The sequence below is a fragment of the Microtus pennsylvanicus genome, chromosome X (genome assembly GCF_037038515.1).
Source record: "Microtus pennsylvanicus isolate mMicPen1 chromosome X, mMicPen1.hap1, whole genome shotgun sequence".
NCBI classification, from domain to species: Eukaryota; Metazoa; Chordata; class Mammalia; order Rodentia; family Cricetidae; genus Microtus; species Microtus pennsylvanicus.
The window spans coordinates 84,848,365-84,874,782 of record NC_134601.1 but is presented as its reverse complement, the minus strand read 5'-3'; the positions used below and the strand labels follow the sequence as shown (position 1 = coordinate 84,874,782).

Sequence of the window (26,418 nt, the reverse complement as noted above, 5' to 3'; positions counted from 1 at the left end):
TTGAACTTCTGGTAGACTCAGGTGTGCATGTAACAATAATTTTATAAGAATTTTGGCATGCAAATTGGCATCCTAAGTATGTAAATATACAGCTTTTAGGGATCAAAACTTCATCTCAGGTAAGGCAGAGCACAAGATGTGTTGACTCTATAGAGTCAGAAGAATAGAGAGAATTTGAAACCAAATGTTTATAACATAGAAATGAATTTGTAGTGACGTGATTTGTTACCGCAATGGTATACTCAGATTAACATTACTCCAATCTTAGAAACAAACCTTAAGTTAACATCTGTTTATGAAAATTTCTTGCAAGATCTTATAAAGCACAGTCCCTGATCATTTAGGTAGTAAAAGAACAGGGCAAAACAGTTGCTGCTCTTTTAAAAGGACCAACCGCCCTACATTTAAAATGGTAGACAGACAAATATGTACGGGTTAAGCTATGGTCTTTAGCAATAGAGAAACTGCTGGTCTCAGGACAGCTGTTACAGGGAAAACTAAATTCATACAGTTCGGGCAGTGGTGGCACACACTTTTAATCGCAGCAGCCGCACTTGTTAGTCACAGAGGCCAACCGTGGATAGGCTTGGCTTTAATCTCAGCACTGAAGAGGAATAGAAGGCGGGATGAGATAGGAACTTGCTCTCCTTCAGTCTGAAGATTTCATAGAGGTAAGAGCTCTCTAGAGGTTTGTGTGCTTTGCTTTTCTGATCTTCAGGTTGAACCCCCAATATCTGCTTCTGTGTTTTTATTATTGGGTTATAGAGGATAAATATTTATAACAAAAAGGAGAAAGTTGGGCCAGGTAAATTGAAAAATGCAAAATTTGAGAAGAAATGGAGAAGCGGGCAATGGAATAGAGGTAAATGCTGTGTTCAAAGAGATAAACAGAAGAAGAAACAGAATAAAAGGAATGGTGACTTCAGGGCAAGATCCCCAGAGACAAATTTCCAACTTGGGAAAAGCAATTAAAGAAAAGCTTGGAGCCCGATGTGTTGATGCAAGACATTAATCCCAGAACTCCAAAGGCAGAAGCTGGCAGATGTCTGATTCTAGGCCAAACTGGTGTACAAAAGAAGTTCCAGGACAGCCAAGCTTAGTCGGTGAATGAACTCATCTTGCTGAAGATGAAATTAATTGAAGGGTATGTGTTTCAGCCCCAGCAAGCAGCAGAACTGGGAAGTTTCAACCACTTAGTTCTGTCTTTAGGGATAGAAAATAGTTGCTCCAAGACTAAGGAAAGCTGCTGAGGCAAGCACATGTCAGAAGTGTCTCTGAACATGGAGGCCCAGAGAAGATATTGTGTCAAGCTAGGAAGGCGAGTCCTACATTGCTATGGAGACCCCAAGATTTTGGGGTGTCAGAACCGTGGAATACTTGTCAAGGAAAGTTGCTAACAGGGAGTGGTACCCACACAAGAGAGAGAAGTGTATTGTAGTTAGCAAAGCAGGAAGGAGTTGAAAATCTGAAGAGCACTGTGACATCAGACATGAAGATGCAGAGTTTGAAGTTTTCTCAGCTGGTTTCCAGTATTTCCTCACTATGCTCCCTTCCCCTATATTTTACGATGATAATGTAAATGCTGTGCCACTGTATGTTGGAAGCATGTGATATGCTTTTTGATTTTGATTTTACAGTGGGATTATCGTTGTAAGATTGAGTCTCAGAAGAGACTTGGACTTTTAAACATTGTTGAAACAGTAACAGACTATGGAGCCTTTTAAATTTTGACTGAATGCATTTTTTCATAATGATATGGCACAAGATTTTGGGGACCAGGGTGTGGAATGTGGTGGTTTGAAAGAAAATGACCCACAAAGGTAATGCCTCTATTAGGTGTGAGCTTTGTTGAGGTTGGTTTGGCCTTGTTGGAGGAAGTGCATCACTGTGGAGGCAGGCTTTCAGGTCTCAGATAGGCTCAATCCACACCCAGTGTATCAGACCAATTTCTATAGCCTGCACAAGATATAGAACTCTCAACTACCTCTCAAGCAGCATGTTCTGCTGCATGTCACTTTGTCCCACCATGATGATAATGGACTGAACCTCTGGATTGAAAGCGAGCCGCCACAATCAAATGTTTTCCTTTACAGGAGTTTCTGTGGTTGTGGTGTCTCTTCTCAGTAATGGAAACCCTAACTGAAGCAGAGGCTCACAGTCAAACCGTAGGTGGAACTCGGGGAATGCCTCTTCAGAAAAGGGGAGGAAGTATTATTGGAGCCAGAGGGGATTGCAGGAGCCACAGGAATACAACCCACAGGATCAACTCATTAGGATTCAAAGGGGTTCACAGAGACTGACGTGACAATCTGGGAGCCTGTATGAGTCTGACTTAGGTCCTCTGCATAAATGTTATGACTGTGTAGCGTGGTGTTCTTGTGAGACTCCTAATAGTGGGGATGGCCCAGTCTCTGACTCTTTGGCCTGCTCCTGGGACCCCTTTCCTCCTCCTGGGCTGTCTACTGCGGTCTTGATAGGAGGGTATGTCTGTAGTCTTACTGTAACTTGCTATGCCATATTTGGTTGATATGCCTGGGAGGCGTGCTTGTTTCTGATAGGGAACAGAGGAAGAGTGGATCTAGAGGAGAGAAGTGGTGAGGGGAATGACTGGGAGGAGAGAAGGGAGGGAAAACTGCAGTCAGGATCATATATGAGAGAAGATTAAGGAAGTGAATGAATAAACGAACAAAAATATAAAGAAAAAGACCAGAAACTTTCTCAAATTTTACCGGGATGGGAGTTGCCTTGCTTTGGGTACACAAGGTGTCTTGACCAAGAGGCCTTCCTGTGTTAATGCATTGTAGAAGGAGCTGTGGGCCGCATCCTGCCACCCGGCTCCTGGCCACGGGCTAGCTTTACCCAAAATAATTACATGGAAACTGTATTCATTTAAACACTGCTTGGCCCATTAGCTCTAGCCTCTTACCGGCTAACTCTCACATCTTGATTAACCCATTTCTATGTGTGTGTGTAGCACCACGAGGTGGTGGCTTACCGGGAAGATTCTACCCTGCTTCCATCTCGGAGAGGAGAGCTATGGTGTCTGTCTCTTCTTCCCAGCATTCTGTTCTGTCTACTCCACTTATCTAAGCTGCAGTCCTATCAAAGGCCAAGGCAGTCTCATTATTTGACCAATGAAAGTAACACATGGACAGAAGACCCACCCGCATCAATGCATTCCTCTCAAAAAGCCACTGAACATGTGCAGAAAGGGTCTCAAGAAGCAGCAATCGACAAGAGTCAGCCTCTGCAAATGCAGAAATGCTGTTGCCAGAGATGCTTTCTCTTTGCATAGACTTACAATTTTACTGGCTAACAGAGAATTCTGCAGATTTGAGACATTTCTGGCCATGATTGAGAAAAGCTCTTGCGGTCGAGTCTACACTGTATTTCCACATCATGCCTTAAATATTGTTTTCTTTTCTTTTAGTTCTTGATAATCATTTCAAGGACCACAAAGCAGGTTCTACATGTCAGCAGGAAACAATCTTGTTGTACATATCCTTCAACTCAAAGCAAATTTAGACATAAAGATTTTCGTGCAAGATATGTGTAAAAGTTAACTATTTACAATGGTTTCCTTGAACATGAAATTTTTGTTTTGACTCCCTTTATGCACAAAATACATGTTTCCTGTTGAAAACGACAAAGAAATACACTGTTCGGTTGTATTAAGTGTAAAGATATGAATGCAAAACCACAGTTGCAAATTACTTTTCAATCATGGTCAATAGGTGTATTATTTTCACTTCAAAGCTGAAATACTTTTTAAGTTGGGTGCTGTGGATCAGGGACTTCTAAAACCATAATCAGCATGAAAGTTGAAAGCACAGCAATATATACAGTTTAATTCCTATAATGTGATTCTTTACATCACATGATTAGTGTCCCAGGGGACTAGATCCTGGGAGCCAAGGGAGGATGGGGTTGGAACGATTGCAACAAACCTGACATATGATGATATTGGGTTCCCCTCTGTGTGCTATGGAAATGTCTTATTACCATCGGTTATTAAAGAAGCTGTGTCGGCCAATGGCTTAGTAGAGTCAAGACAGGTGGCAAGTCCTCACAGAGATATGCGGAGAAAGTAGGCAGAGTAAAAGAGACACCATGTAGATGCCAAAGAAGAAGGACGCCAGCCAGACACCAGCCAGAGCCTGACCAGTAGGCCACAGCATCGTGATGATTCACAGATTAATAGAAATCGATTAATTTGAGATGTAAGAGTTAGCTAGAAATATGTCGAAGCTATTGGTCAAACAATATTGTCATTAATATAGTTTCTGTGTGATTATTTGGATCTGTGCAGCCAAAAAGAGAAAGAGCAGTCTCTCTCTACAATATGGCATGAACAGCTTTAACAATGCATTACTAGTAAACTATGCACTATGAGGTGGAACAATGTGTTTTCCGCCAAATCCCAATTCACTCCATCCAGATGGTAAAGACTGATATGCCATGGGACAGGTAATAGTCCTGTTCAGAGGTTGTACTACAGATCCCAAGATGGTTAGTCAATAAGGAGGCTGCACCTTTGACAAAGCCTTCTACCCAATGCCTGGTGATCTTGGTGCCTTAATAAAACAAGTAATAAACACTCAGCTAGCTTAGCAAAGAAAACAGTGATCCCAAATATCTGGTGTATGTTTTTTAAAGAGTCAGTCTATACTTCTCATTGCTTTACAACAATGAAACTTTATTCATGTTCACACACTGTTTATCAACCCAATTGAAGAACCTTGACATATCCAAAGACATGTCTACATTAGAACTATTTGCATATGCAAACAATGAAGACACAAAAAGGGCTGCCAAGTTAAGGACTCTGAATCTTGTGAACAGAGAGTTGATAATGCCCAGCACAGTGCAGATTTTATGACACACTGGAAGATTCAGGTGCTTCAAATAAAGGCCCAAGAAAAAGATATAATGAGTTTGGACAGGAAATATGTTGTAAATTCAGTCAATGACAGGAAGTCCATGGCAGCCCAGCTTTGTATCTCACTTAGGGCCAGAGTTGGGTGCTATCAAGATGTTCAGGTATCATTGGGTGAAGCAGAGTGTATAGGCTGAAGTGGTGACATCCAGAGGCAGGACAGCTGTAGTCTTCACTCCCCATCAGGACCTGCAGAAAGACATGCAAAGGCAAAGTCAGATCACAAATATGTCACTGCCTGGCTCTCTAGTCATCACGCTGTGTACCAAACAAATGCTCTTAGATTTTCCCAGGGACTGATGAACAGAGCTGTTCCTACCTGAATTCCTTCTCTCCAGTACTCATGTCACCATTACACCCAGCTGTAGGTTCCTTCAGGTCAAGGCCAAGATCTCTGAATAAGATCCTTGCTCTGACAAGAAGCCTGCATCTTTCAGCCCTGGCCCCAGAGTTTCTGGCACAGCTTACATCATGAGCCCAGGTAGACCTCTTTGAGAAGCAAGCTCTCCAGCTTCATTGCACATCCCCTGTTCCACGCCATCCACCCAGAACGGCTTCCCATTCACACAGTGCTCTTCATTGACCAGTTTTACTCGGAAGCCTCTTTCCAGCCTCGCTGACTGTGAAATTCTCCTCTGCACTCAGGGATTCCTTCCTTGATGGACTTGCGATGTGCTGGCTAAAGTCAGCTTCAGAATGCATCCTCTGATGCCTGAGTCCACAGGACCATCTCCTTTCATTAGAGGCCCTTATCCCCTGCGCATATCTTCCCAGGCCTTCTCAGGCTGGTGCAGACTGGGACACCACTGTGGGCTGGGATTCAATCCACCAGGCCCTAGTCCTTCCACTTTGCTTGCGGCCTGCCCTCGATAAAGAACTTGCCGCCTGGAAGGCCTCCTACTTTTCTTGACTTCAGGATACTGGCCCTCTGCTGTTGAGCAAAACACTTGAAAGCGAAGATGTACTGAGCAGACCCTGGATACCAGACCTTAATCAGACGGAAGAGCTCAAGGCTCTGGCCTCCAAGTTGATGAATTAACCCACTCTAGCCCCCAGTATCTTGTCAGGAGCCGTCCATTTTCTGCACCCTGTCCACCCCCTGTTCCTCGTTCAAGGAGCCAGGTACCTGGTATGCTGGAAGTCTCCTGCTAGGCCTGAGGGGAGTTATGAAAAATCAGAAGTGTCTCTGCAGTATCCAGTGTCTTCTGCCTATCCCCCTCAGCAGGGAGTGCCCCTGGTTGGAAACACCTGGCAGTTGGGTGTTGACTTCAAGACCCTGCTGGTTGGCGACATCATTGGTCTGGGTGGAGATGACATCATTGGTCAGGTTGGCATTGTCAGGGCCCTGGACACAGATGCAGTGGAAGAGATACGAGAGAGTGAATTCTGACAAGACACCTCCCCGACCACAGTGGGCCCTCCAGCCTCCATTCCTTTCCACCAAACACCCATCTCTGTGAGCTTCTCCTCCTCTCATCCACCAAGCCCATCCCTTCCAAGAACCTCGACCCACTCATTTACCACGTCGTGTGATGGCACTACAAGCGGGATACTGCAGATGCAGGGCTCCGAGATCATGTTAGAGGTCCTGAGAACATGCAGAGGAGAAGCCAGGAGGTTAAACACTCTGGATGACAACTCCCATGAACACATATGGAGGGCCGGGGGCTCTGCGGGATCAGGCTGAGGAGTTGTGAATGAGTGTGGACACTAGTACAAATGACACTAGTCCCCTAGTCCTCGGATGGACCCTCACACTACCTGACTTGGCTTCCCTCCAACCTCCTTCCTTAGATCCTCCTAGAGACACCACTATTGTGAACCCTCTCCTTCCCGGGTACACTGAAGACGACCAACAGCTGTTCTGATCTGCACCGCACCAGGAAAGATGACAGTATGGTCCTCTGCAGAGACTAGGTCTTTCCTCCACTTTGCCCACTCCCCACTGGTCATGAAGGATAAGATAGCTCATTTAGTAGACACATTCTCTGTGGGCCAGAAACGTTTCCCTGGGCCTCTCTGGCCCTTTCGACTATTCCTCCAGATTTCAGCAGAACCTTCTCCCGTGTCCATTCATTTCAGTGTAGATGGATAGTATCAGCATTTTGTAGTCCACTGCCTGCTGGATGCAATATGCTTGTCCTCTTTAATGCTCCTGTGTAGAATATTTTCCAAGCATGCCCACAGGAAGTGAGTGACTTAGAAGGATGCTTTCCCTAGCATGTTGTTCAGCAAATACTAAATCTGGGAAGATCCTCTCTTGCAAGTTAGGCTGAAATGTAGCTCTGTCATTCCCCTAGATCTTTTTGTCCGTACCTTCTTCCTTCCTTCCTTCCTTCCTTCCTTCCTTCCTTCCTTCCTTCCTTCCTTCCTTCCGTCCTTCCTTCCTTCCTCCCTTACTTGCTTCCTTCCTTTGTTCCTTCCTTCTTTAATTCCTTCCTTCCCTCCCTTCTTTCGTTCCCTCCTCCCTCCCTTCCTTCCACCTTCCTTTCTTTCCTCTCCTCTTGCTCCATGTTTTCCTTCCTCTCTTGTTCCTCCTTCTTGCTGCTCCTAATGCTGCAGCACCAAGCTTGAGTTTGGAGACAGTACCATTAGCCACAGCATCCTCCGTGGTCTCTGTTGTACTCACGCGCAAGGTATAGTCACCGGCTGGCTGGGATTCCATGAGAAAGTAATGGTCACTTGAAGATTCAAATTCGCTGGAACATAGTTCAGAGGTACAATTACTGTGGGCCAGTGTAGCAACAGAGGCACCTGGGTGATGTCCTGCAAAGAAAGACATCCATGTTGAAGATCAAATCTGAACACCAAGACTCAATGGACAGAACTGTATTAAAATGGTGACAGCCATGGACAATGGCAGGGCTCTCCAGACCTTGGTGATGACCATGGAGGATGGCAGGGCTCTCAAGACCTTGGTGACCAGCCACAGAGACTCACCGTTTTGGTTATTCCTCTACTGGAGGACACTGAGCCCCAAAGAGAAGTTATTTTCCCGAGGTCGCAATGCACCGAGAATTGGTGCTGGAATCTCAGAGTTTAGGACACACTCGAATTTGTCTGGACAGTGACTTCTGGCATAGAGACTCTCCCCATAGCAAATTACTTTCCTTACCTGCTGCACAACTGTGTGAGGCAGGGCTTCAGGCTGCTGGACGATGCCCTGTTGCCCATCTGGAAAAGACCATGCAGAGCTTGACTGAGTCTCCCTTCCCACCATATTCCCTTGAAAGTACCTAACTCCACCCCCTCCCCAACTGAGGACTTGGGTCACCATCAGTCCTGTTAATATCCCACCCACAATGTCTCTCCTTTCTGTAAAAACGTGATACTTGGCACAGATAGTATACCTGAACAGGTTAGGTCTGGGGAGGGAGGGTTTGTACAAGGTCGAGTGACAACTCTGTGGCATGGCTGGTGACGGAAGCATTTAGGATTACTGCTGCCACCTGAGAACCCTCCATGGCCAGAGACACTCACCCATGGTTCCTGGTTGGGCGAGACCCTGCTTAACCTTCACGTGAGAGTTGCCTTTAGTAGCCATAGCCTCAAGTGAGATTCCACTCTCTCCGTGTATTCTATGTTCTTCACAAAGCTCACGGCAGACAAGACCCCACTAGAGTCCCTGAAGTAGGGATTGAAAGAGTCAAGTTAGTCACACATACAGCAGGAGGCCTGACCTCTCCCCTAGAGGTAGTACACGCCTGAGACAGTGTACGTACACAACTGGAAGAGGCACAAACCTGTTACACCCTCAGTTTCTTCTGATCCTATGGCAAGACACGGTCAGAGCAAACTACAGGTCCTCTGGGACCAAGTTTTACCCCCTCTTTGGTGATCTGGTCCAGCGTTAAGTTACTCGGGAGTCCAGTAGGAAACAGAACATTCGTCAAGTTCCATGTTCCATGGCTCTACAGTTAGGGCAGGTCACCAAAATGGCTGCCGGAATTCCTACCCTCCAGTGCACTTACACTGCTAACAGGTAACTCTGTCTCTGGTGCCTAGACTCTTCCTGTCCTCCATCCTGCTCATGACTGGGACCAATTTTCTCTCCCTTCTTCTTATCATGGTCTTTGTCTTACCCTTCATTTTACCTGGTCACTCAGACTCTCCATCATACAGGTCTCTCTCACACTTCACCTTCTGCTAACCACCTGTTCACTCAAGCACCATGGAAGCCTAATCATGCCTTTCCCTGCTCATCACCACTCATGGCTCCTCACACAGTCACACACACACAGAGAAGCACACAAATACACACACATGCACACACGCAGAGACACATACACAGACACACGCATACACAGAGCAAGGCCTCTCATAGGACCCTATTCCAAATCCAGTTCAGTCATTTCCTGCCATCATAGAAGAAAAGCTTTCCAGGAGTAAATAGAGAACCTAATGCTTAGGGTGAGAAACCACACTGCCCTACATACTTGAACAGCTATAGAAGAGAAAAAAAATCAAGAGAAACCATAAAGTGAGTATTTTGGGAAACTTCTGTGAATGATGGAAGACCTAAACTAAAAATACAAACACATTATGTTGTCATTGAACTTCTGCTAGACTCAGGAGTGCATGTAACAATAATTTTATAAGAATTTTGGCATGCAAATTGGCTTCCTCAGTATGTAAATATACAGTTTTTGGGGATCAAAACTTCATCTCAGGTAAGGCAGAGCACAAGATGTGTTGACTCTATAGAGTCAGAAGAATAGAGAGAATTTGAAACCAAATGTTTATAACATAGAAGTGAATTTGTGGTGACGTGATTTGTTACCGCAATGGTATACTCAGATTAACATTATTCCAATCATAGAAACAAACCGTAAGTTAACATCTGTTTATGAAAATTTCTTGCAAGATCTTATAAAGCACAGTCCCTGATCATTTAGGTAGTAAAAGAACAGGGCAAAACAGTTGCTGCTCTTTTAAAAGGACCAACCGCCCTACATTTAAAATGGTAGACAGACAAATATGTACGGGTTAAGCTATGGTCTTTAGCAATAGAGAAACTGCTGGTCTCAGGACAGCTGTTACAGGGAAAACTAAATTCATACAGTTCGGGCAGTGGTGGCACACACTTTTAATCGCAGCAGCCGCACTTGTTAGTCACAGAGGCCAACCGTGGATAGGCTTGGCTTTAATCTCAGCACTGAAGAGGAATAGAAGGCGGGATGAGATAGGAACTTGCTCTCCTTCAGTCTGAAGATTTCATAGAGGTAAGAGCTCTCTAGAGGTTTGTGTGCTTTGCTTTTCTGATCTTCAGGTTGAACCCCCAATATCTGCTTCTGTGTTTTTATTATTGGGTTATAGAGGATAAATATTTATAACAAAAAGGAGAAAGTTGGGCCAGGTAAATTGAAAAATGCAAAATTTGAGAAGAAATGGAGAAGCGGGCAATGGAATAGAGGTAAATGCTGTGTTCAAAGAGATAAACAGAAGAAGAAACAGAATAAAAGGAATGGTGACTTCAGGGCAAGATCCCCAGAGACAAATTTCCAACTTGGGAAAAGCAATTAAAGAAAAGCTTGGAGCCCGATGTGTTGATGCAAGACATTAATCCCAGAACTCCAAAGGCAGAAGCTGGCAGATGTCTGATTCTAGGCCAAACTGGTGTACAAAAGAAGTTCCAGGACAGCCAAGCTTAGTCGGTGAATGAACTCATCTTGCTGAAGATGAAATTAATTGAAGGGTATGTGTTTCAGCCCCAGCAAGCAGCAGAACTGGGAAGTTTCAACCACTTAGTTCTGTCTTTAGGGATAGAAAATAGTTGCTCCAAGACTAAGGAAAGCTGCTGAGGCAAGCACATGTCAGAAGTGTCTCTGAACATGGAGGCCCAGAGAAGATATTGTGTCAAGCTAGGAAGGCGAGTCCTACATTGCTATGGAGACCCCAAGATTTTGGGGTGTCAGAACCGTGGAATACTTGTCAAGGAAAGTTGCTAACAGGGAGTGGTACCCACACAAGAGAGAGAAGTGTATTGTAGTTAGCAAAGCTGGAAGGAGTTGAAAATCTGAAGAGCACTGTGACATCAGACATGAAGATGCAGAGTTTGAAGTTTTCTCAGCTGGTTTCCAGTATTTCCTCACTATGCTCCCTTCCCCTATATTTTACGATGATAATGTAAATGCTGTGCCACTGTATGTTGGAAGCATGTGATATGCTTTTTGATTTTGATTTTACAGTGGGATTATCGTTGTAAGATTGAGTCTCAGAAGAGACTTGGACTTTTAAACATTGTTGAAACAGTAACAGACTATGGAGCCTTTTAAATTTTGACTGAATGCATTTTTTCATAATGATATGGCACAAGATTTTGGGGACCAGGGTGTGGAATGTGGTGGTTTGAAAGAAAATGACCCACAAAGGTAATGCCTCTATTAGGTGTGAGCTTTGTTGAGGTTGGTTTGGCCTTGTTGGAGGAAGTGCATCACTGTGGAGGTAGGCTTTCAGGTCTCAGATAGGCTCAATCCACACCCAGTGTATCAGACCAATTTCTATAGCCTGCACAAGATATAGAACTCTCAACTACCTCTCAAGCAGCATGTTCTGCTGCGTGTCACTTTGTCCCACCATGATGATAATGGACTGAACCTCTGGATTGAAAGCGAGCCGCCACAATCAAATGTTTTCCTTTACAGGAGTTTCTGTGGTTGTGGTGTCTCTTCTCAGTAATGGAAACCCTAACTGAAGCAGAGGCTCACAGACAAACCGTAGGTGGAACTCGGGGAATGCCTCTTCAGAAAAGGGGAGGAAGTATTATTGGAGCCAGAGGGGATTGCAGGAGCCACAGGAATACAACCCACAGGATCAACTCATTAGGATTCAAAGGGGTTCACAGAGACTGACGTGACAATCTGGGAGCCTGTATGAGTCTGACTTAGGTCCTCTGCATAAATGTTATGACTGTGTAGCGTGGTGTTCTTGTGAGACTCCTAATAGTGGGGATGGCCCAGTCTCTGACTCTTTGGCCTGCTCCTGGGACCCCTTTCCTCCTCCTGGGCTGTCTACTGCGGTCTTGATAGGAGGGTATGTCTGTAGTCTTACTGTAACTTGCTATGCCATATTTGGTTGATATGCCTGGGAGGCGTGCTTGTTTCTGATAGGGAACAGAGGAAGAGTGGATCTAGAGGAGAGAAGTGGTGAGGGGAATGACTGGGAGGAGAGAAGGGAGGGAAAACTGCAGTCAGGGTCATATATGAGAGAAGATTAAAGAAGTGAATGAATAAACGAACAAAAATATAAAGAAAAAGACCAGAAACTTTCTCAAATTTTACCGGGATGGGAGTTGCCTTGCTTTGGGTACACAAGGTGTCTTGACCAAGAGGCCTTCCTGTGTTAATGCATTGTAGAAGGAGCTGTGGGCCGCATCCTGCCACCCGGCTCCTGGCCACGGGCTAGCTTTACCCAAAATAATTACATGGAAACTGTATTCATTTAAACACTGCTTGGCCCATTAGCTCTAGCCTCTTACCGGCTAACTCTCACATCTTGATTAACCCATTTCTATGTATGTGTGTAGCACCACGAGGTGGTGGCTTACCGGGAAGATTCTACCCTGCTTCCATCTCGGAGAGGAGAGCTATGGTGTCTGTCTCTTCTTCCCAGCATTCTGTTCTGTCTACTCCACTTATCTAAGCTGCAGTCCTATCAAAGGCCAAGGCAGTCTCATTATTTGACCAATGAAAGTAACACATGGACAGAAGATCCACCCGCATCAATGCATTCCTCTCAAAAAGCCACTGAACATGTGCAGAAAGGGTCTCAAGAAGCAGCAATGGACAAGAGTCAGCCTCTGCAAATGCAGAAATGCTGTTGCCAGAGATGCTTTCTCTTTGCATAGACTTACAATTTTACTGGCTAACAGAGAATTCTGCAGATTTGAGACATTTCTGGCCATGATTGAGAAAAGCTCTTGCGGTTGAGTCTACACTGTATTTCCTCATCATGCCTTAAATGTTGTGCACACAAAGACCCACACATGAACACACAGATACACAGACATGCACACAGAGACACACATGAACACACAGAGACACTATACACACAACAGACACACATGAACACACATAGACACACACATGCAAAGAAACACAGACACATATGCAGACACACACATTCACACAAAACAGACATATCCACCCATTCACACAAGTATACATACACATAGACACACACATGCACACACACATGCAAACACACATACACACTCACAGACAGACACACATCACACACATCTCACACTGACACACACACATACACTTTGAGGCACAGGCAGGTGCTCCTACATCTTCATCAGCAATCACAACTCTCTGTTCTGTTACTTCGTCCTCTGCCCTGCCAAAGACAACTGGCATCCCTGGTTTAATTGTCTCCCTAAAGCCCTGATTTAACTTGACCTCTGACCACCAGCATGGAAGTGATTGGATGTAGTCATTAGCTCAAGGGATACCATATATTCCCTTATCCCTGGGTTATGGTTCACACTCAAACCAAACTTTAATTTTAATAATTCCTTTGATCCCCTTGGAAGTGACTGAACACTTGCTCCTCATGAAATCATGTTCTTCCCAAGCCAACGTGGCCGACTCCTGCCTGAAATCCCACTACACAGGAAGCTGAGGCAGGAGAATGGTGAGTCTGATGACAACTCATAATACCACAACAACTTGTCTCCAATAATAACCACAGTAAAGACAATAATAATAATAACAATAATAAATACCATTGTCCTCTAGAATCTTGGAAATCTTCCATTGAAACTCCTCCATCCTTTCCCCCTATATTCTTCTGCTACTGAAACAAATCTTTTGTAATTTTTTTGATGCAGATCCAAATGTTATACCATGTTCAATCCAAGAGATAGTTCCACACCAGGCTGTTTATCTCAGGACGGCATGCTCCCTCTGCAGTCCAGAAAACCCATGCCTTCTGCCATAGCCTCTGGCCAGACTTCTAGATGCTTCTCCATATTTCACAGTGGCACATGGGCACACATTTCTTCTCCTCCTTGGCAAATGCTCCCTGTGTCTGTCTGGATCCTCCAGTAGTTCAAAGATACAGGTTCCCCTCAGGAAAGCCAGCCATCCATTTCTGCACCACCTGCATCAAAAGGAGCAGGAGCCTCCCTCAGGTTCCTGAAGCTGGGAACCCTTGCAACCTGTGCTCATGAGTGGGCAGGGTAAGTGATGTCTTCAGCGTTTCCCCTTTAGTTGTGTAAGGAGGCAAAGAGCTAAAGAGCCTGGGTTCCCAGAGATGGTGGAGGGAGGAGAACAGGCAAGGAATGGGCAGATCTTATTTTTGATGCCACCATGTGGGTACCTCAGTGTCCAGCGGATCAGAAGCAAGGAGCTCGGTTCTGAGGAAGATGCATGTCCTTCCTCAAGCAACTCAGTTTCCAACCAATGAGCTGCCATCCCTCCTTTTTCTCTCCTCAGGCCATGATGGTTCTGGACCAATGAGCTTTCATATGTACTCCCCTCATCCTGACTTTGTCCAGACCTTATGGTTGCTCTGTGACCCACATTGACTTCTAGTGATTCATGTTAGCACCCAGCATCTCTGGGGAGAGAAATGAGACTTGCCCTTCCTAGTGGTCTTTACCCAGGTTTCCTCTTTTTTCACGGGAAATGCGAGGTGTCAGCACTTTCAGCATACCTCCTTGCAAAGCTCTTGTTAACTTTTCAAAGTCAGGTACGTGGGGGCTAAACCTGGGTGTCTGTCTTGCCACGTGTCTTTAATCCCAGCAGTAGAGAGGCAGTGCTTGGCAGATCTCTCTGAGTTCATGGCCAAGGTGGCCTCCAGAGTGAATTCTAGGACAGCCAAGGCTGCACAGAGAAACCCTGTCTTGAAAAACCAAAGGAAATTAGTCATCATGTGTGGGTTGGAGCGATAGCTCTGTCTGTACATAGCAACCATGAGGACCCGAGTTTAAACCCCAGAACACATATAAAAATGCCAACTGTGGAGAAAGGATCTTACAGACCCTACATTGGAGAGGCAGAGACTAGAGGAACCCTGGAACTTGCTTACATGTTCAAGCAAATCGGTGAGATCCAGGTTCAGTGAAATACTGTGTCTCAAGAAAGAAGGTGAAGAGGGATTGAGCAAGACACCCAAAGTCCACCTCTGGCGCCAGTATGCACACATCAAGAGGGGAGTGTGCAGCCACGCACACATAACCCACATTCAAACCGTGTTTTGGTTAATTTCAGGTAAATAGAAATAATTTGTACTCAGGCCCTATTTAGAACCGGAAGCTTCGTTACTTTAGAGTAGCTACCCTGAATATTACCAAACTTCATGATGCTTCTTGCTTCTTAGGCTTTTTTTATTTTACTCTGTTTTAAAATTTAAAGATTTGCTGTCTTATTCTATGTGTATGACTTGCATGCATTCATGTCTGTGCACCACATGGGTACAGTGCTCTCAGAAGCTGGAAGACCTTGTGGACCCTCTGGGACCAAATTTTGTTGTAGATGGTTGTGAGCTTCCAATATGGGTACTGGGAATCAAACCTGGGTCTCTAGAACTGCCCACCCATCTCTCCAGCTCCTAAAATCCATTGAAAAATGATCTTGTTATGTAGCTCAGGATGGCCTTTTACTTCCTGTGTAGCCCAGGCTGTCCTCTCACACGACTCAGACTTGAGTGCTGGGATTATAGGCAGGAGCCCCATGGCGTGCTCACAATGGTTCTTGAACACACTGTGTAGAGCACTGTATTTGTAGGGTCAGAATAGAGCACGACGTGTGGAAAGCGGGATTTGAACTTGCAACTTCCTGCTGATGGTGGTGGTGTGTTTTGGGTGGTGACAACCTTCGAGGATTTGCAGGAAGAAGACATCAGTTCCCCTTCTTCACTGACACCCCTTGTATCTCAATGCAAATCTCCTTTTATGCATGCCTTCTGTTCTCCCTATTTCCCAGATGAACTCCAAGTGAATTTCATTAAAAATGTTCACGTGCACCTCTACAATTGGGGGAATGATCCATTTCCCTCACCTTCTTTAGCTTGAGAAGACCCAGCTGGAGACCAATACACTGAACACTGTTTTATCTAAACCATACACTCTGATAGCTTCTTCCCCCAGGTTTTTGCAGAGATTGAGGCTTCACATTGCCATTTCAGGCTTTCAAACCTTCCAATAATCTACTTTGGCATGCTTCTTCAAGGAACTGTGCTGGGTTAACAGTTGTTTGTTCAATATTAGCAATTGATAAGTACATCTTCCCATGATCTATTGCTTCATCTATCCACAGCCCAGTCAGATCCTTTGTTGCATCTCAATAAACAATGCCACTGCTATACCAGATGTGTGACAACCACAGGTGAAAGAGAACCTGTAGAGTGTGTGTGCTTCTATGGGCACACACGAACACATTTATTAAGTGTGTTCAGGTGCCCATGGAGGTTAAAAGAAAGTATTAGTCCTGGAGCCAGAGTTAGAGGAACTTATATACCTCCTGATGTGAGTGGAATAACCAAACTTGCTTGCTTTGGAAGAAGGGTAAACACTTGTACCTGCTAAGCCATCTCTCCAGCCCATGGTTTTATTTCTTACACAAGACACTGTGGAATGTATCTTCTATGAGTTCTTTATTATCACTTCCCTCCTCATTACCCAATGGATGGCACCTCAGAACATAGTTCTGCACAAGCTACATACAACATCTTGCTATTTGAACTCCCCATTCTATAAACACTCAAATATTCCAAACCTGGAATTCTCTGTCCATAAGTCATTAAAAACATCTGAACATCATATTCTGGCCAGTAGATTTAACATGAGCTGTCCAAGCTTGAAATACACCAGAACTGAAATTCATCCAGAACACAGGAACACACAGCTCTTCCCAGACAAAAATCTCAGAGATACCCTATGATAAAGGAGACTTATGAGCAGTGTGCTACTTGATGATTTTTAGCAGCATGGACTTAGAAACTTGCCAAAGTTGGGGAGGTAAGCATGACTCTTGCTGGTATCCTGCCACATTAGAAAGCCAAGTGGAGTGGAGTCAACAGCCAAAGCTGTGGTGGTGATCCTACCCATGCCTGCTTAACATTTTAAAAATCTCTCCTAGTCAAAAAATGATTACAGATATACAATAGACAAATTCAGACAAAAAGGCCTCTAAATGGGTCACAATGGATTTGATAAATATATATAAGCTTGAGGGAAGGAGGATAAAGGGTAGTGTCATAGACTAAAATTTAATATTAAAAGATGAAACTGAGATTCATTTCTTGAGTTTGGGTATAGAGTTTATTTACTGGGTTATGGAGGGGAAAGGGAAAAGTGGGAAAGGAAGAAGAAGGTGGAAGAGATAGTCAGAGAGAAAGGGAGAAAAGAGAAAGATGGGTCAACAGAGAGAGGCAGCAGCTACCTCTTTAGAAGAGGGACAAGAGAGAGAGATTTGTAAAAAAAATAGAGTAATAAAAATTATAATAAGCCACATAAAAATGAAAAATATACAGAGTCTAGATTATGTATACTATTGACACATAATTTTTTAACATTCCAGACTCTTTGGATATAGGGGTGACAGAAAATTGGAATGGTAATTATGACAAACACTTTGGCTGTTTTTGGGAAAAAAGGGCATAGACTCAAATCTGCCTACTTTCTGCGGGCACAGGCGGCGTGGGGAAGGGGAGAGACAGGTGTCCACATTTAGAAAGAGATGTGGCTGGAAAGGCATCCCATGAACAGTCATCCCTGAGAAGGCAGGCATCGGTTCCTTGGGGGAGATGAAAAGGCAGGTGTCTAGGAAAAAAATTGTTATCACTAAAGATGAGTGTGCCAGAATGAGGAGCAGGTACGCCCTTCATTGTGGCATCCTGGAAAACTGAAGTGTGGAAGGTCCTGTCTGTTGGACAGACCAAGTATCCTGAGTAGGTGCCTGCTTGAGCCTGGAGAGATGGTACCAGCATGGGTCTCCCAAGAGCTTGGTAGTCGAGGGGTTGGTGAGCATTATGGTGTGAGGTCCTGTCCATCGAGGTTCAAGAGACCTAGGAGTTAACTGTTTGAGGAGTACTCTGTCCTCTGGGGAGAGCAGGGCAGGTGTAGGGGCATTAGGGTCCACTGGTGTGGTGGCAGGAAGACAACTGTCAGCGTGTAAATGGAGAAGGGACCTTAAAAGGGAGAGGTAAGGTAGGTAAACTGCCAGTGGAGGGTTTGAACTGGGAGGTGATGGTTAAAAAGAAAGGGCCTGCCATAAAGCAACTCAAAAGTGCTGAGGCCCATAGGGGAACTTGGGGTGGCTGGCCCTTAGACGAGTCAGGGCAATGGGAAGAAGGGAGGAACAACATAACCTGAGTTCAATGGAGAGCTTGGTTAGTTATTGTTTGATGTGTCCCATTGACCAGGATATGTTGAGAGCTTCTGACATGAGCTCCATGACCCTGAGCCATCGTACCTGCTGTTTCCCTGGAGACCGAAATGCTTCTATCCATCCTGTAAAAGTGTCCACAAGTGTTAAGAGACTTTGTTGGTTTTGCTGTATTCTTTGATCAATGAGTCTATTTCCTCCATTGTATCCTGATATTCTTTCTTCTATCTCTTGTATTCTGTTGGTTGTACTTGTCTCTGTAGTTCCAGTTCATTTACCCAGATTTTCCATATCCCACCATCTTTCAGTTGTGTTTTCTCCGTTACCTGTATTTCAGTTTTCAAGTCTTAAACTGGTTCCTTTACCTGTTTGATTGCTTTTTCTTGGTTTTATTGGGTATCCTTGAGGGATTTATTAATTTCTTCTAACGTTTTTTTCTTCTCTTTCATTTTTTAAGGGAGTTTTCCACTTCCTGTTTCAGGGTCTCCATCATTTTCACAAGGTTTAAAGTCGATTTCTTCTACTTCTTCTGGGTTATGCTGTTCAAATGTTCCTGTTGTGTGTTCATTGGATTCTGGTGTTATCATGTTGCTTTTCAGGTTGGTGGAGGATTTCTAGCCTTGGCGCCTGCCCATCTCTTCCTTCAAATTAGGCCAGCAGAGTCTTGGTCCAATCTTTGCTGTGTCTGACTGTGTACTTGAGGTTTTTTCCTGGTCTGCCATCTCTTAGGTCTCCTCAGCACTGAAGCTGCCCCTCAGATTCCCTCTGCCCTGAAGCAGGCTGAGTTGTGGGATCCAAGGAAGCCACAGATGAAAAGGGGTGCTTGGGGCAGGCTGGAATGTGATAAAGAAAGCCAGCAGCCAGGAAACACCCTGCTGGATGGACAGAAAAGCTTAGGGAGTTGGAGGGGGCCTGTAAGCAGTTTCATTGGATCATGTGACTGAGGTGCCACTCACTCACCTCTCTGGATCCTCTCTGTACAGGAGCAAGGCCTTTTCCCAGGATCCCAGGACCTCACAGACAAAAAGGCAGACTTGGGGGGGCAGGGTGGGGTGCTACAAATAAGCCTCAATGGCAGGGACACTCCCACTGGCTGGCCAACATCTCACCCCAGGAACAGGCAGAGTTGGGGGATCCAAGTGTCAAGTTGGGAGCATAGGCCCCTGCCCTTCTCATCTATCCCAGCCCAAAGGCCTGGTCTGGACTCCAAATTCCAGGGAGGGGTTAGCACCACTCCCCAGGGTGTCTAAGTGATCCCCAAAAGAGGAACACGTGGTCTCCCTTTCTTCCTCCTGGGGGCCACATTCCCATGGCTGCCCAGTTCCCCGTTGGGGCCACCGGAGAGTGCAGAAGTCCCATTAAACCTGGATATTGCTTAATTTAGCTTGATTGGGAATTTTATGTCTGCTGGGAACTCGCATTAGGAAATATTCCTAATATTTTGGAAGTTCTGCCGAACTAGGGCAGGCCCTTTCCATGTGGCAGGCCACGTGTTGAAAAGCCCCTAGTCTACATTTCAACATCTCTATGCTATGCCTAAAACCGGCTTCTGGGCTACAGTGGCTGCGTCTTGGTGAGTCCCTTTTCTTTTCTATGCCATAGGTTTTGGGGGACCATTCATACTTATTTTTGTCGTTTTTGGGTTCCTGCTGAAGTTGTGAGCTTATGCCAGGAATTCGAGTCCCAGGTTGTGGTCAATTCTGCTTGACTGTGCTTTCCTGAGGAAGAGATCTGTTTGTATCGGGACTCCAGGCTGAGATCTGTTTGTATCGGGACTCCGGGCATCCAATCTCTGCACCCCCTTTTGGACCTAAGAGCCATCTTGGTGAACATGCTAAAATGGACCTAGGCCACGTAGTTGGGCATAGACTCTAAAGTGGGCACTTACAGTTTAAAGCCAGTTCCTCTCTTGCCCCTGTAAGCCTCTTACAAAAATCTTTTTAAATTGATCCTGTCTGATACAAATGAACAGAGCTTACATATATATGTCCATGGTTTTTGGACTCTGTGCTCTTGCCCCCCACTTAGTAGCCAGTGTCTCACAGCACCAGAGGCACTGGCCCCTCCTCCACTCCCTCAAGCCCACACTTCCCTACCCCCATCTGTGTAGCAACATTCTTTCCCCTCTCTTCCCAATTTGGAGGTCAAAGGTCAACTTCCACCTTCCCCTCCCCCTCCTACCTCACAGCTCCACTCCTGGACCCCTTCTGTGCACTGGGCTAGCCCCTCCCATACTCCCTTTTCTCTTCCAAATCTCTCTCAGGTAGAAAAGCAGCTAGGTTCCTTTTCTACTAATTATTCTGCTTCCTCAGTCAGTACTAGATATTGGGAAAGAGTTTAAAAAAAAGGTTGATGATGGTCCCCAAACTCCTATATAGGAATTGGTGAAAATGGCCTTTAAAGTTTTTAATGCCTGAGAGGTATCACTGAGTCTTCCCGAAAGACAAATCTACAACAATCTACAGGCCCAGGTCTTAGCAGCTGCCCTAAGGTCACAGGAAGGGGAACAAGGGAAGCCAAGCACAGGGCTCTATCAAGTGTAGCCTAAGTGGTCACGTGGCACGATATGGCACAACACCTGCTCTGAGGTTGTACCCTATCTGCTAGCAACCTGGACACTAGAAATCACAATGCCCCAGTGTGGGCTTGTCCTCTATGCAAGCCATGGCCTGGTGAGGCCTGCAGTGCATGTGTTTGGAAAATCAATCAAAGATTCAGAATATTCAGGTTTTAAAAGTGTTCTTATAATTCTTATCAATTACCCGATGTGTTACTCTAGGTAACGAATTATTGTGGCCATTTTTGTGAAAGCCATGTGACTGATGTCTGCTGCATCAAGTTTTGAACTTTTCACCCAATAATTAATTTAAAAAACTAAAGTATTTGTTCACTTGGGGCTTGGTGAAGGTAAACAATCCTCTGTGGTATTTTCTGACTCTGTTTAAAAAGAGCTCGTGTTGTTCAGTGCCTACATCATGTTTATTATTATTTTTTCACACACACATATGCCTAGACACAGTGACAAATCTTCAGGATTCCACATGGATGATTACAAACAGGCGTGTGCCAGTGCATATACAATCACAGGACAAATGAAAATGCTGAGATGCAAACCCACTCAGAATCCCATTGATCGATCACATTGGATCACAAAATACTGGTTTTCTAAGAATCATAAACATCAATTATTCCAAAGAAATAATGGATATAGTTCAACATCGATCTTCAGTCAAGTAGACTCCCTATATCATAAAAAGGCCTGAATGTTTATAAAATTCTTTAACACTTAAAATAATAATTTTTAAAAGGCAGGCATGGTGGTACATGCCTGTAGTCCCAGCACTTGGGAGGTGGAGGCAGAAGGATTGGGAGTTCAAAGTCATTGTCAACTATATACTGAATCCAAGGCCAGGCTGGCTACATGAGAACTTGTTTCAAAAATAAACAATTTACAAATGTTAGTCATTTTAGACATGAAACAGGATACCACACAGGCAGTGCTCTAGAGAGGCCTCCTACTCAGGGCTCTCAGGTCAAGTAGGACATGCACTACAGATGTCCAGAAAGTGAGACAGAGCTGGCAGGCTTTGGTGGCAGGCGGGAACTAGGAGTCTCTGGTCCTCTCTCTCCATCACTACCTGAAAAGCCAGAGTCAGGTTACATACATGTCTCCACGCAGTAAGCCTTCACACTTTGTTGCCCCACCGAATCTATGATTTGTCACTGAAACCAGAAACAAACACCCCCCATATCTCTGATCCTGGCTCTACCGTTTCTCAGTCAGGGTCACCATTATGTTTGTCAATCCTGAGGTCTTCAGAGAGGATTCTCCCCTTATCAGAGATGTACTGTCTCTTTACACCCCTCCCCCATATTTTCTGACCCAGCCTGCATCACCCACTCTGCCAGACCTCTGTGAGAAGCTAGGTCTCCAGCTTCCTTCACTGTCCTTTGTTCTTTGATGTCCACCACCCAAAGTGGCTTCCCACTAACACACTTCATCAGGGTTTTTGTTTAGGCTTCTCATCAGGACTCAGCCTTCCTGCCCAGCCTCCCTAACTATGCGGATTTTCCTCTGAGCAGTGACCACATGGAGCAGTGGGCGTGTCGGGAAACATTCCAACTGGAAAGCATCCAAGCTACAAGGGAAATGCCTTGAAGACGTCAGCATGATCTCGTTCCATTGCAGACCCTTATCCTCCATGCATGTCTTCCCAGTCTTCCTCGGTCTCCAGTGGACTGAAGATATTGCCATGGGCTGCGAGTTATTACACCTAGTTCTATTCCTTCCCTTGACACGCCCTTGGACTCCAATAAGACTTGGCCACCTTGGACAGGGGCTCAGTCTACAGGGACCTTTTGTTGTCGCCTTGGTGCTGGTGGTTTTGTTTTTACTTCAGGTCCTGTCCATTTGCTGTTGAGCGAAATACTACAGAACTGGGGATTCACCGAGAAGCCCCTGATTTCCATCTCTCACATTGGACTCAGCATCTGAAATGTCTGACCCAAGAGGTCCAATATCCAGGTTTCCCGAGATTATCACAACCAGTTCACCACAACCCTCCCAATTTCCCAACAACCCCTACCCCATGCTCCATCTTGAAGAAGACAGCTACCTGGCATGCTGCAATCATGTTGCAGAGAGGCAGAATCTCAAGGATCCTGAGAAGAATTTTTCAGTGCCAACAGGGCCTCTGCAGCCTCAAGCTTCCTCTGCCACTCTAAGAGAGCAACAACAGAATCCTGCTTGGTGGCATTAGGGACCTGCAAAGGAAATGGCATCAGATAATGGCATCTGGGAAACCACACCTCCTCCCACTAACACAGGTGCCCCTTTAAGTACCCAGTTCCCTCCAGCACCCACCTCCACCCTAGGCTTTTTTGCTCTTCCCATTCACTAAGCTCATTCCCTCCCAGGGACCTGGACCCCACTACTTTGCCAGGACCTGTGGCTGCAGAAGAAGAGGGCCAGGGGTAGCACTGGGTTGCAGGGTCACACTTGACAATCTAGAAACAAGGAGAGGAGAGGCCAGGGGATGAAACGCTCTGGTGGAAACGTACTACTGGAACACTTGGCAGACCAGGGGTTTTCAAACCAGGCTGGGGAAATCTGAACGACTCCAAGATGTTTGTCCTTTTCAACCAGCCACCTTCTTGGCCTGTTTCCTTTTAAAACTTCTATATTTTTCTTGACATGCTAATTTCTACCAGATCTTTCTTCCCCGTGCTACAATGAAGATGACAAAGAACCCAAAGAGACTATGCTCTAATCTGCAAAGCAGCCAGAAAGATGGGAGCCCCTCCTTTTTCAGGTACTGGCTCTTGCTTCCATTTTCCCCAGTCCACAGTGGGTATGAATTGATGAGTCACTCTCTGTTCAAATGGTGTCAGTAACAGACAGGGATCGTGACAAATGCTAATGCCCCCCCCTTAACTGTATGAGCAGATCTGTGTCTATGGAATGCTAGATGACTCATAATGGAGTCCCAGCTAACTGCAGACTCTCTAATTTGGCATCAAAGTCCAGGAAGATGCCTGGTTCCTGCCCTTTGTCTGCAGACACACTGCCAGGACATACTGCCCCTATATACCCACACATGACGTGGGGTGCATGGCATTTGGACTCATTGGACAGTAACTCAATGTGACTTTAGCTGATTGGGTAATGTATGCATATATGCCAGTGAACATACACATTGAACCAGATCTGCACCTCGATGCTGGTCTGTGGAGGAGGTCTGTTTCCCAGGAAGCTCTGTGACTCTGTCTTTCTCCCCTCTCCCCTACTGAGATGCTAATGAGAGGGAGAACCCACAAAGAAGGACAAGCCAGGCCTTTCTCTAGGAAGTCTTCTCTATTGCTTTTAGCATTCCTTTAGGCCAATATAGCATTCCCCATCATGACCCCAAATTCCAACCGAATCTTCTCATACATCCATCTGTTGTGATATCGAGCAACAGCCCAGGCTCATTCTGGGCTTCCTATGTGGTACACCTTCTTCTACTTCTCTTGCCAATGTCATAAATGTAGCCTGTTGTCCCGGAGTGGCTACCAGAAAACATAGACTTGGAAAGATGAAATCACTTATTGAAACCCTCAAGATTAGGAATTCTCAAGGCCAAGTGCCCTCTCTTCACTCCTCCTGCTGAGGTGATGCCTCCTCCTCCTCCACACCTCCTCTTCTCCTATTACATTTCTTCTTCCTTCTCCTCCTTCTCCTTTCTCATTTGCCAATCTCCCATGGCACCAACCACAGTGCTTGTCATGGAGTAATACAGATACAGCTGGCTTTAGCGCCATATTCAACTCACCTGTTGGGCCTGACAGATGGATCACGAGGTGCCCAGGAAAAAGAAATCATTGGTTGCTGCTCCAATTTCACTGGAACATGGGGCAGAATTGCCCATTCTCTCTGCTGGCTAGGCATATGAGTTCCCTGAGAACTTCCCTGCCGGAGTAGAGACAATAGTAGGAATTTGGGTACCCAGCCTACCATGAAAAGAGGAGAGATGAACATGTTGTCGGATGACTACAGCAACTCAGAATGTCAGAACTTGAAGCCCTTGAAGATCATCGAGGCTTACCTTTAATTTTAATTTTCAGTTCACACTAAAATCCAGGAAGATGCAGTTAAACCTGAGCTCACATGCTCAATTACAGCCGATGTGGGGATGGAACCCAAGACTTTAGGACACAGTACAAGGGGTCAGGGGAGGAGCTTCTGGAATCACCTCCCATAAGCACCAGAGTCTCCTTACCTCCTGTGGAACTTTGTAGGACCTGGCCTCCCTCTTGTGCACAGTGCTCTCCGGCCCATCTGTAAAACACCAGGCACAGCTTACATGAGCCTCACAGACACCATCCTTCCAAATATTCCGGCCCCATTTGGAGGGTTTGCCACACTATGCCTCTTTCCCTAAACTGGGGTACCTTTCTTTTTCTAGTAATGGCCACTGTGGAGCCTGATGCAGGAGGGGCAGGAGAACACTCAGGGCTAAGTAGCAAGACAGTGATAAAAGTAACAAACTTACCACTCGGCAACAAATGTCTACCTACAGAAAATATAAGCGAGGGATGTGGACATTTCTCCAAAGCATTTAATTCCTAACATTGGTTTGATGAGTGATTACCAAAAGTCCCACTACAATCCCAAGACAGGGATGCTGACAGAATTACTCATGTTCCCTCCACCTAAATTCAGGTTCCGTCCCTAAGCAAAGACACTCACTGCGGCTTTCTGCTACACCAGCCAGCTTCTTGCCATGCTTGTAGAATTTAGGGGCAACAGCCATATTCTTTATCAGTCCTTGATCCAGGTGCCTCTTCAGCCTTGTCCTCTCCTCTTTCTTTGTGGCGATCACAGCAGGCAAGAGCCCATGCTGTTCCCTAAAGTGAAGGATGGAAGGACCAAGGTTAGCAATGTGGAATAGGCCTGATCCTTATCTTGCCAGACAGGACACTCACAACAAGGCAGTGCCCTGTGACATTTGCGGCACGGAAGAGACAGAAACGCTTTTTATCCCTGCTTTGGGTAGTGATGCAGTGGTTGTAGAAGTTGTACGACTGGTCTATAGGCCATCTGAAGGCAAATTCTTTCCCCTTGAGAGCTCAGTCACATGCCCACTGTTACATGTGGGGTCAGAAAAGCAGCGGGGTACAGCAGGTATGAGTTATGTTGCATGGCTTTGGGGTCAGGAGTGGGGGTCAGAGTAGCACCTGGGTCCCCCATCTCCAGGTTTCTTACTCTGTCCTTAGAAAACTACATCTTCAGTGACTGGGACTTTTCTCTCTATTGTGCTCACTGTTGGACTAAGCTTTCACTTCCTCGTTTCCCTATGGCTTTCTCAATTTTCACCTAGGCCTTCTTATATAGTGCCCTTCCCAAAGTCCCACATGCATGAAGCTCTTCACAGTCTCACAGATGTTCAACCTGATCATGAGTTTTTCTGTTTATCTTCTCTCCTCACAATCCATTTTCAGGCCCAGACAGTCCTGCATCTTCAACAATCACTACAGTCCATCCATTCTGTCGCATCATTAATTGTCTTCCTCATGGCCTTCATTCTTTCACTTTCGGCCTGGGATTTTATGTCCCATGCTCTCAGACAGGAGTCTCATGAATGCCTTATTTCCCTTTCCTTTTCATTA

General features: G+C 45.4%; 1 protein-coding gene and 1 long non-coding RNA gene across 3 annotated transcripts; both read right to left on the bottom strand.

Annotated features, from left to right (window-relative positions):
• Positions 1-7,619: 7,619 nt before the first annotated feature.
• Positions 7,620-22,892, bottom strand: LOC142840749 (uncharacterized). Of its 2 annotated transcripts, XR_012908961.1 has the most exons (6): positions 22,857-22,892; positions 21,758-21,908; positions 13,785-13,980; positions 8,417-8,561; positions 8,052-8,110; positions 7,620-7,702 (listed from the first exon to the last, which is right to left on the bottom strand). It is a non-coding gene; the product is annotated as an uncharacterized LOC142840749 (long non-coding RNA). The 2 variants fall into 2 exon arrangements; XR_012908960.1 differs by lacking the exons at positions 13,785-13,980; positions 21,758-21,908; positions 22,857-22,892 and having other exon boundaries at positions 8,417-8,980.
• Positions 22,893-22,923: 31 nt separating this feature from the next.
• On the bottom strand, positions 22,924-25,665 carry LOC142840393 (doublesex- and mab-3-related transcription factor C1-like). The gene is made up of 5 exons (XM_075956934.1): positions 25,499-25,665; positions 25,029-25,087; positions 24,582-24,718; positions 23,217-23,277; positions 22,924-23,034 (listed from the first exon to the last, which is right to left on the bottom strand). The coding sequence occupies exons 1-5, from the start codon at positions 25,560-25,562 to the stop codon at positions 22,924-22,926; spliced, it is 432 nt and encodes a 143-aa protein (XP_075813049.1). The 5' UTR covers positions 25,563-25,665.
• Positions 25,666-26,418: the final 753 nt, after the last annotated feature.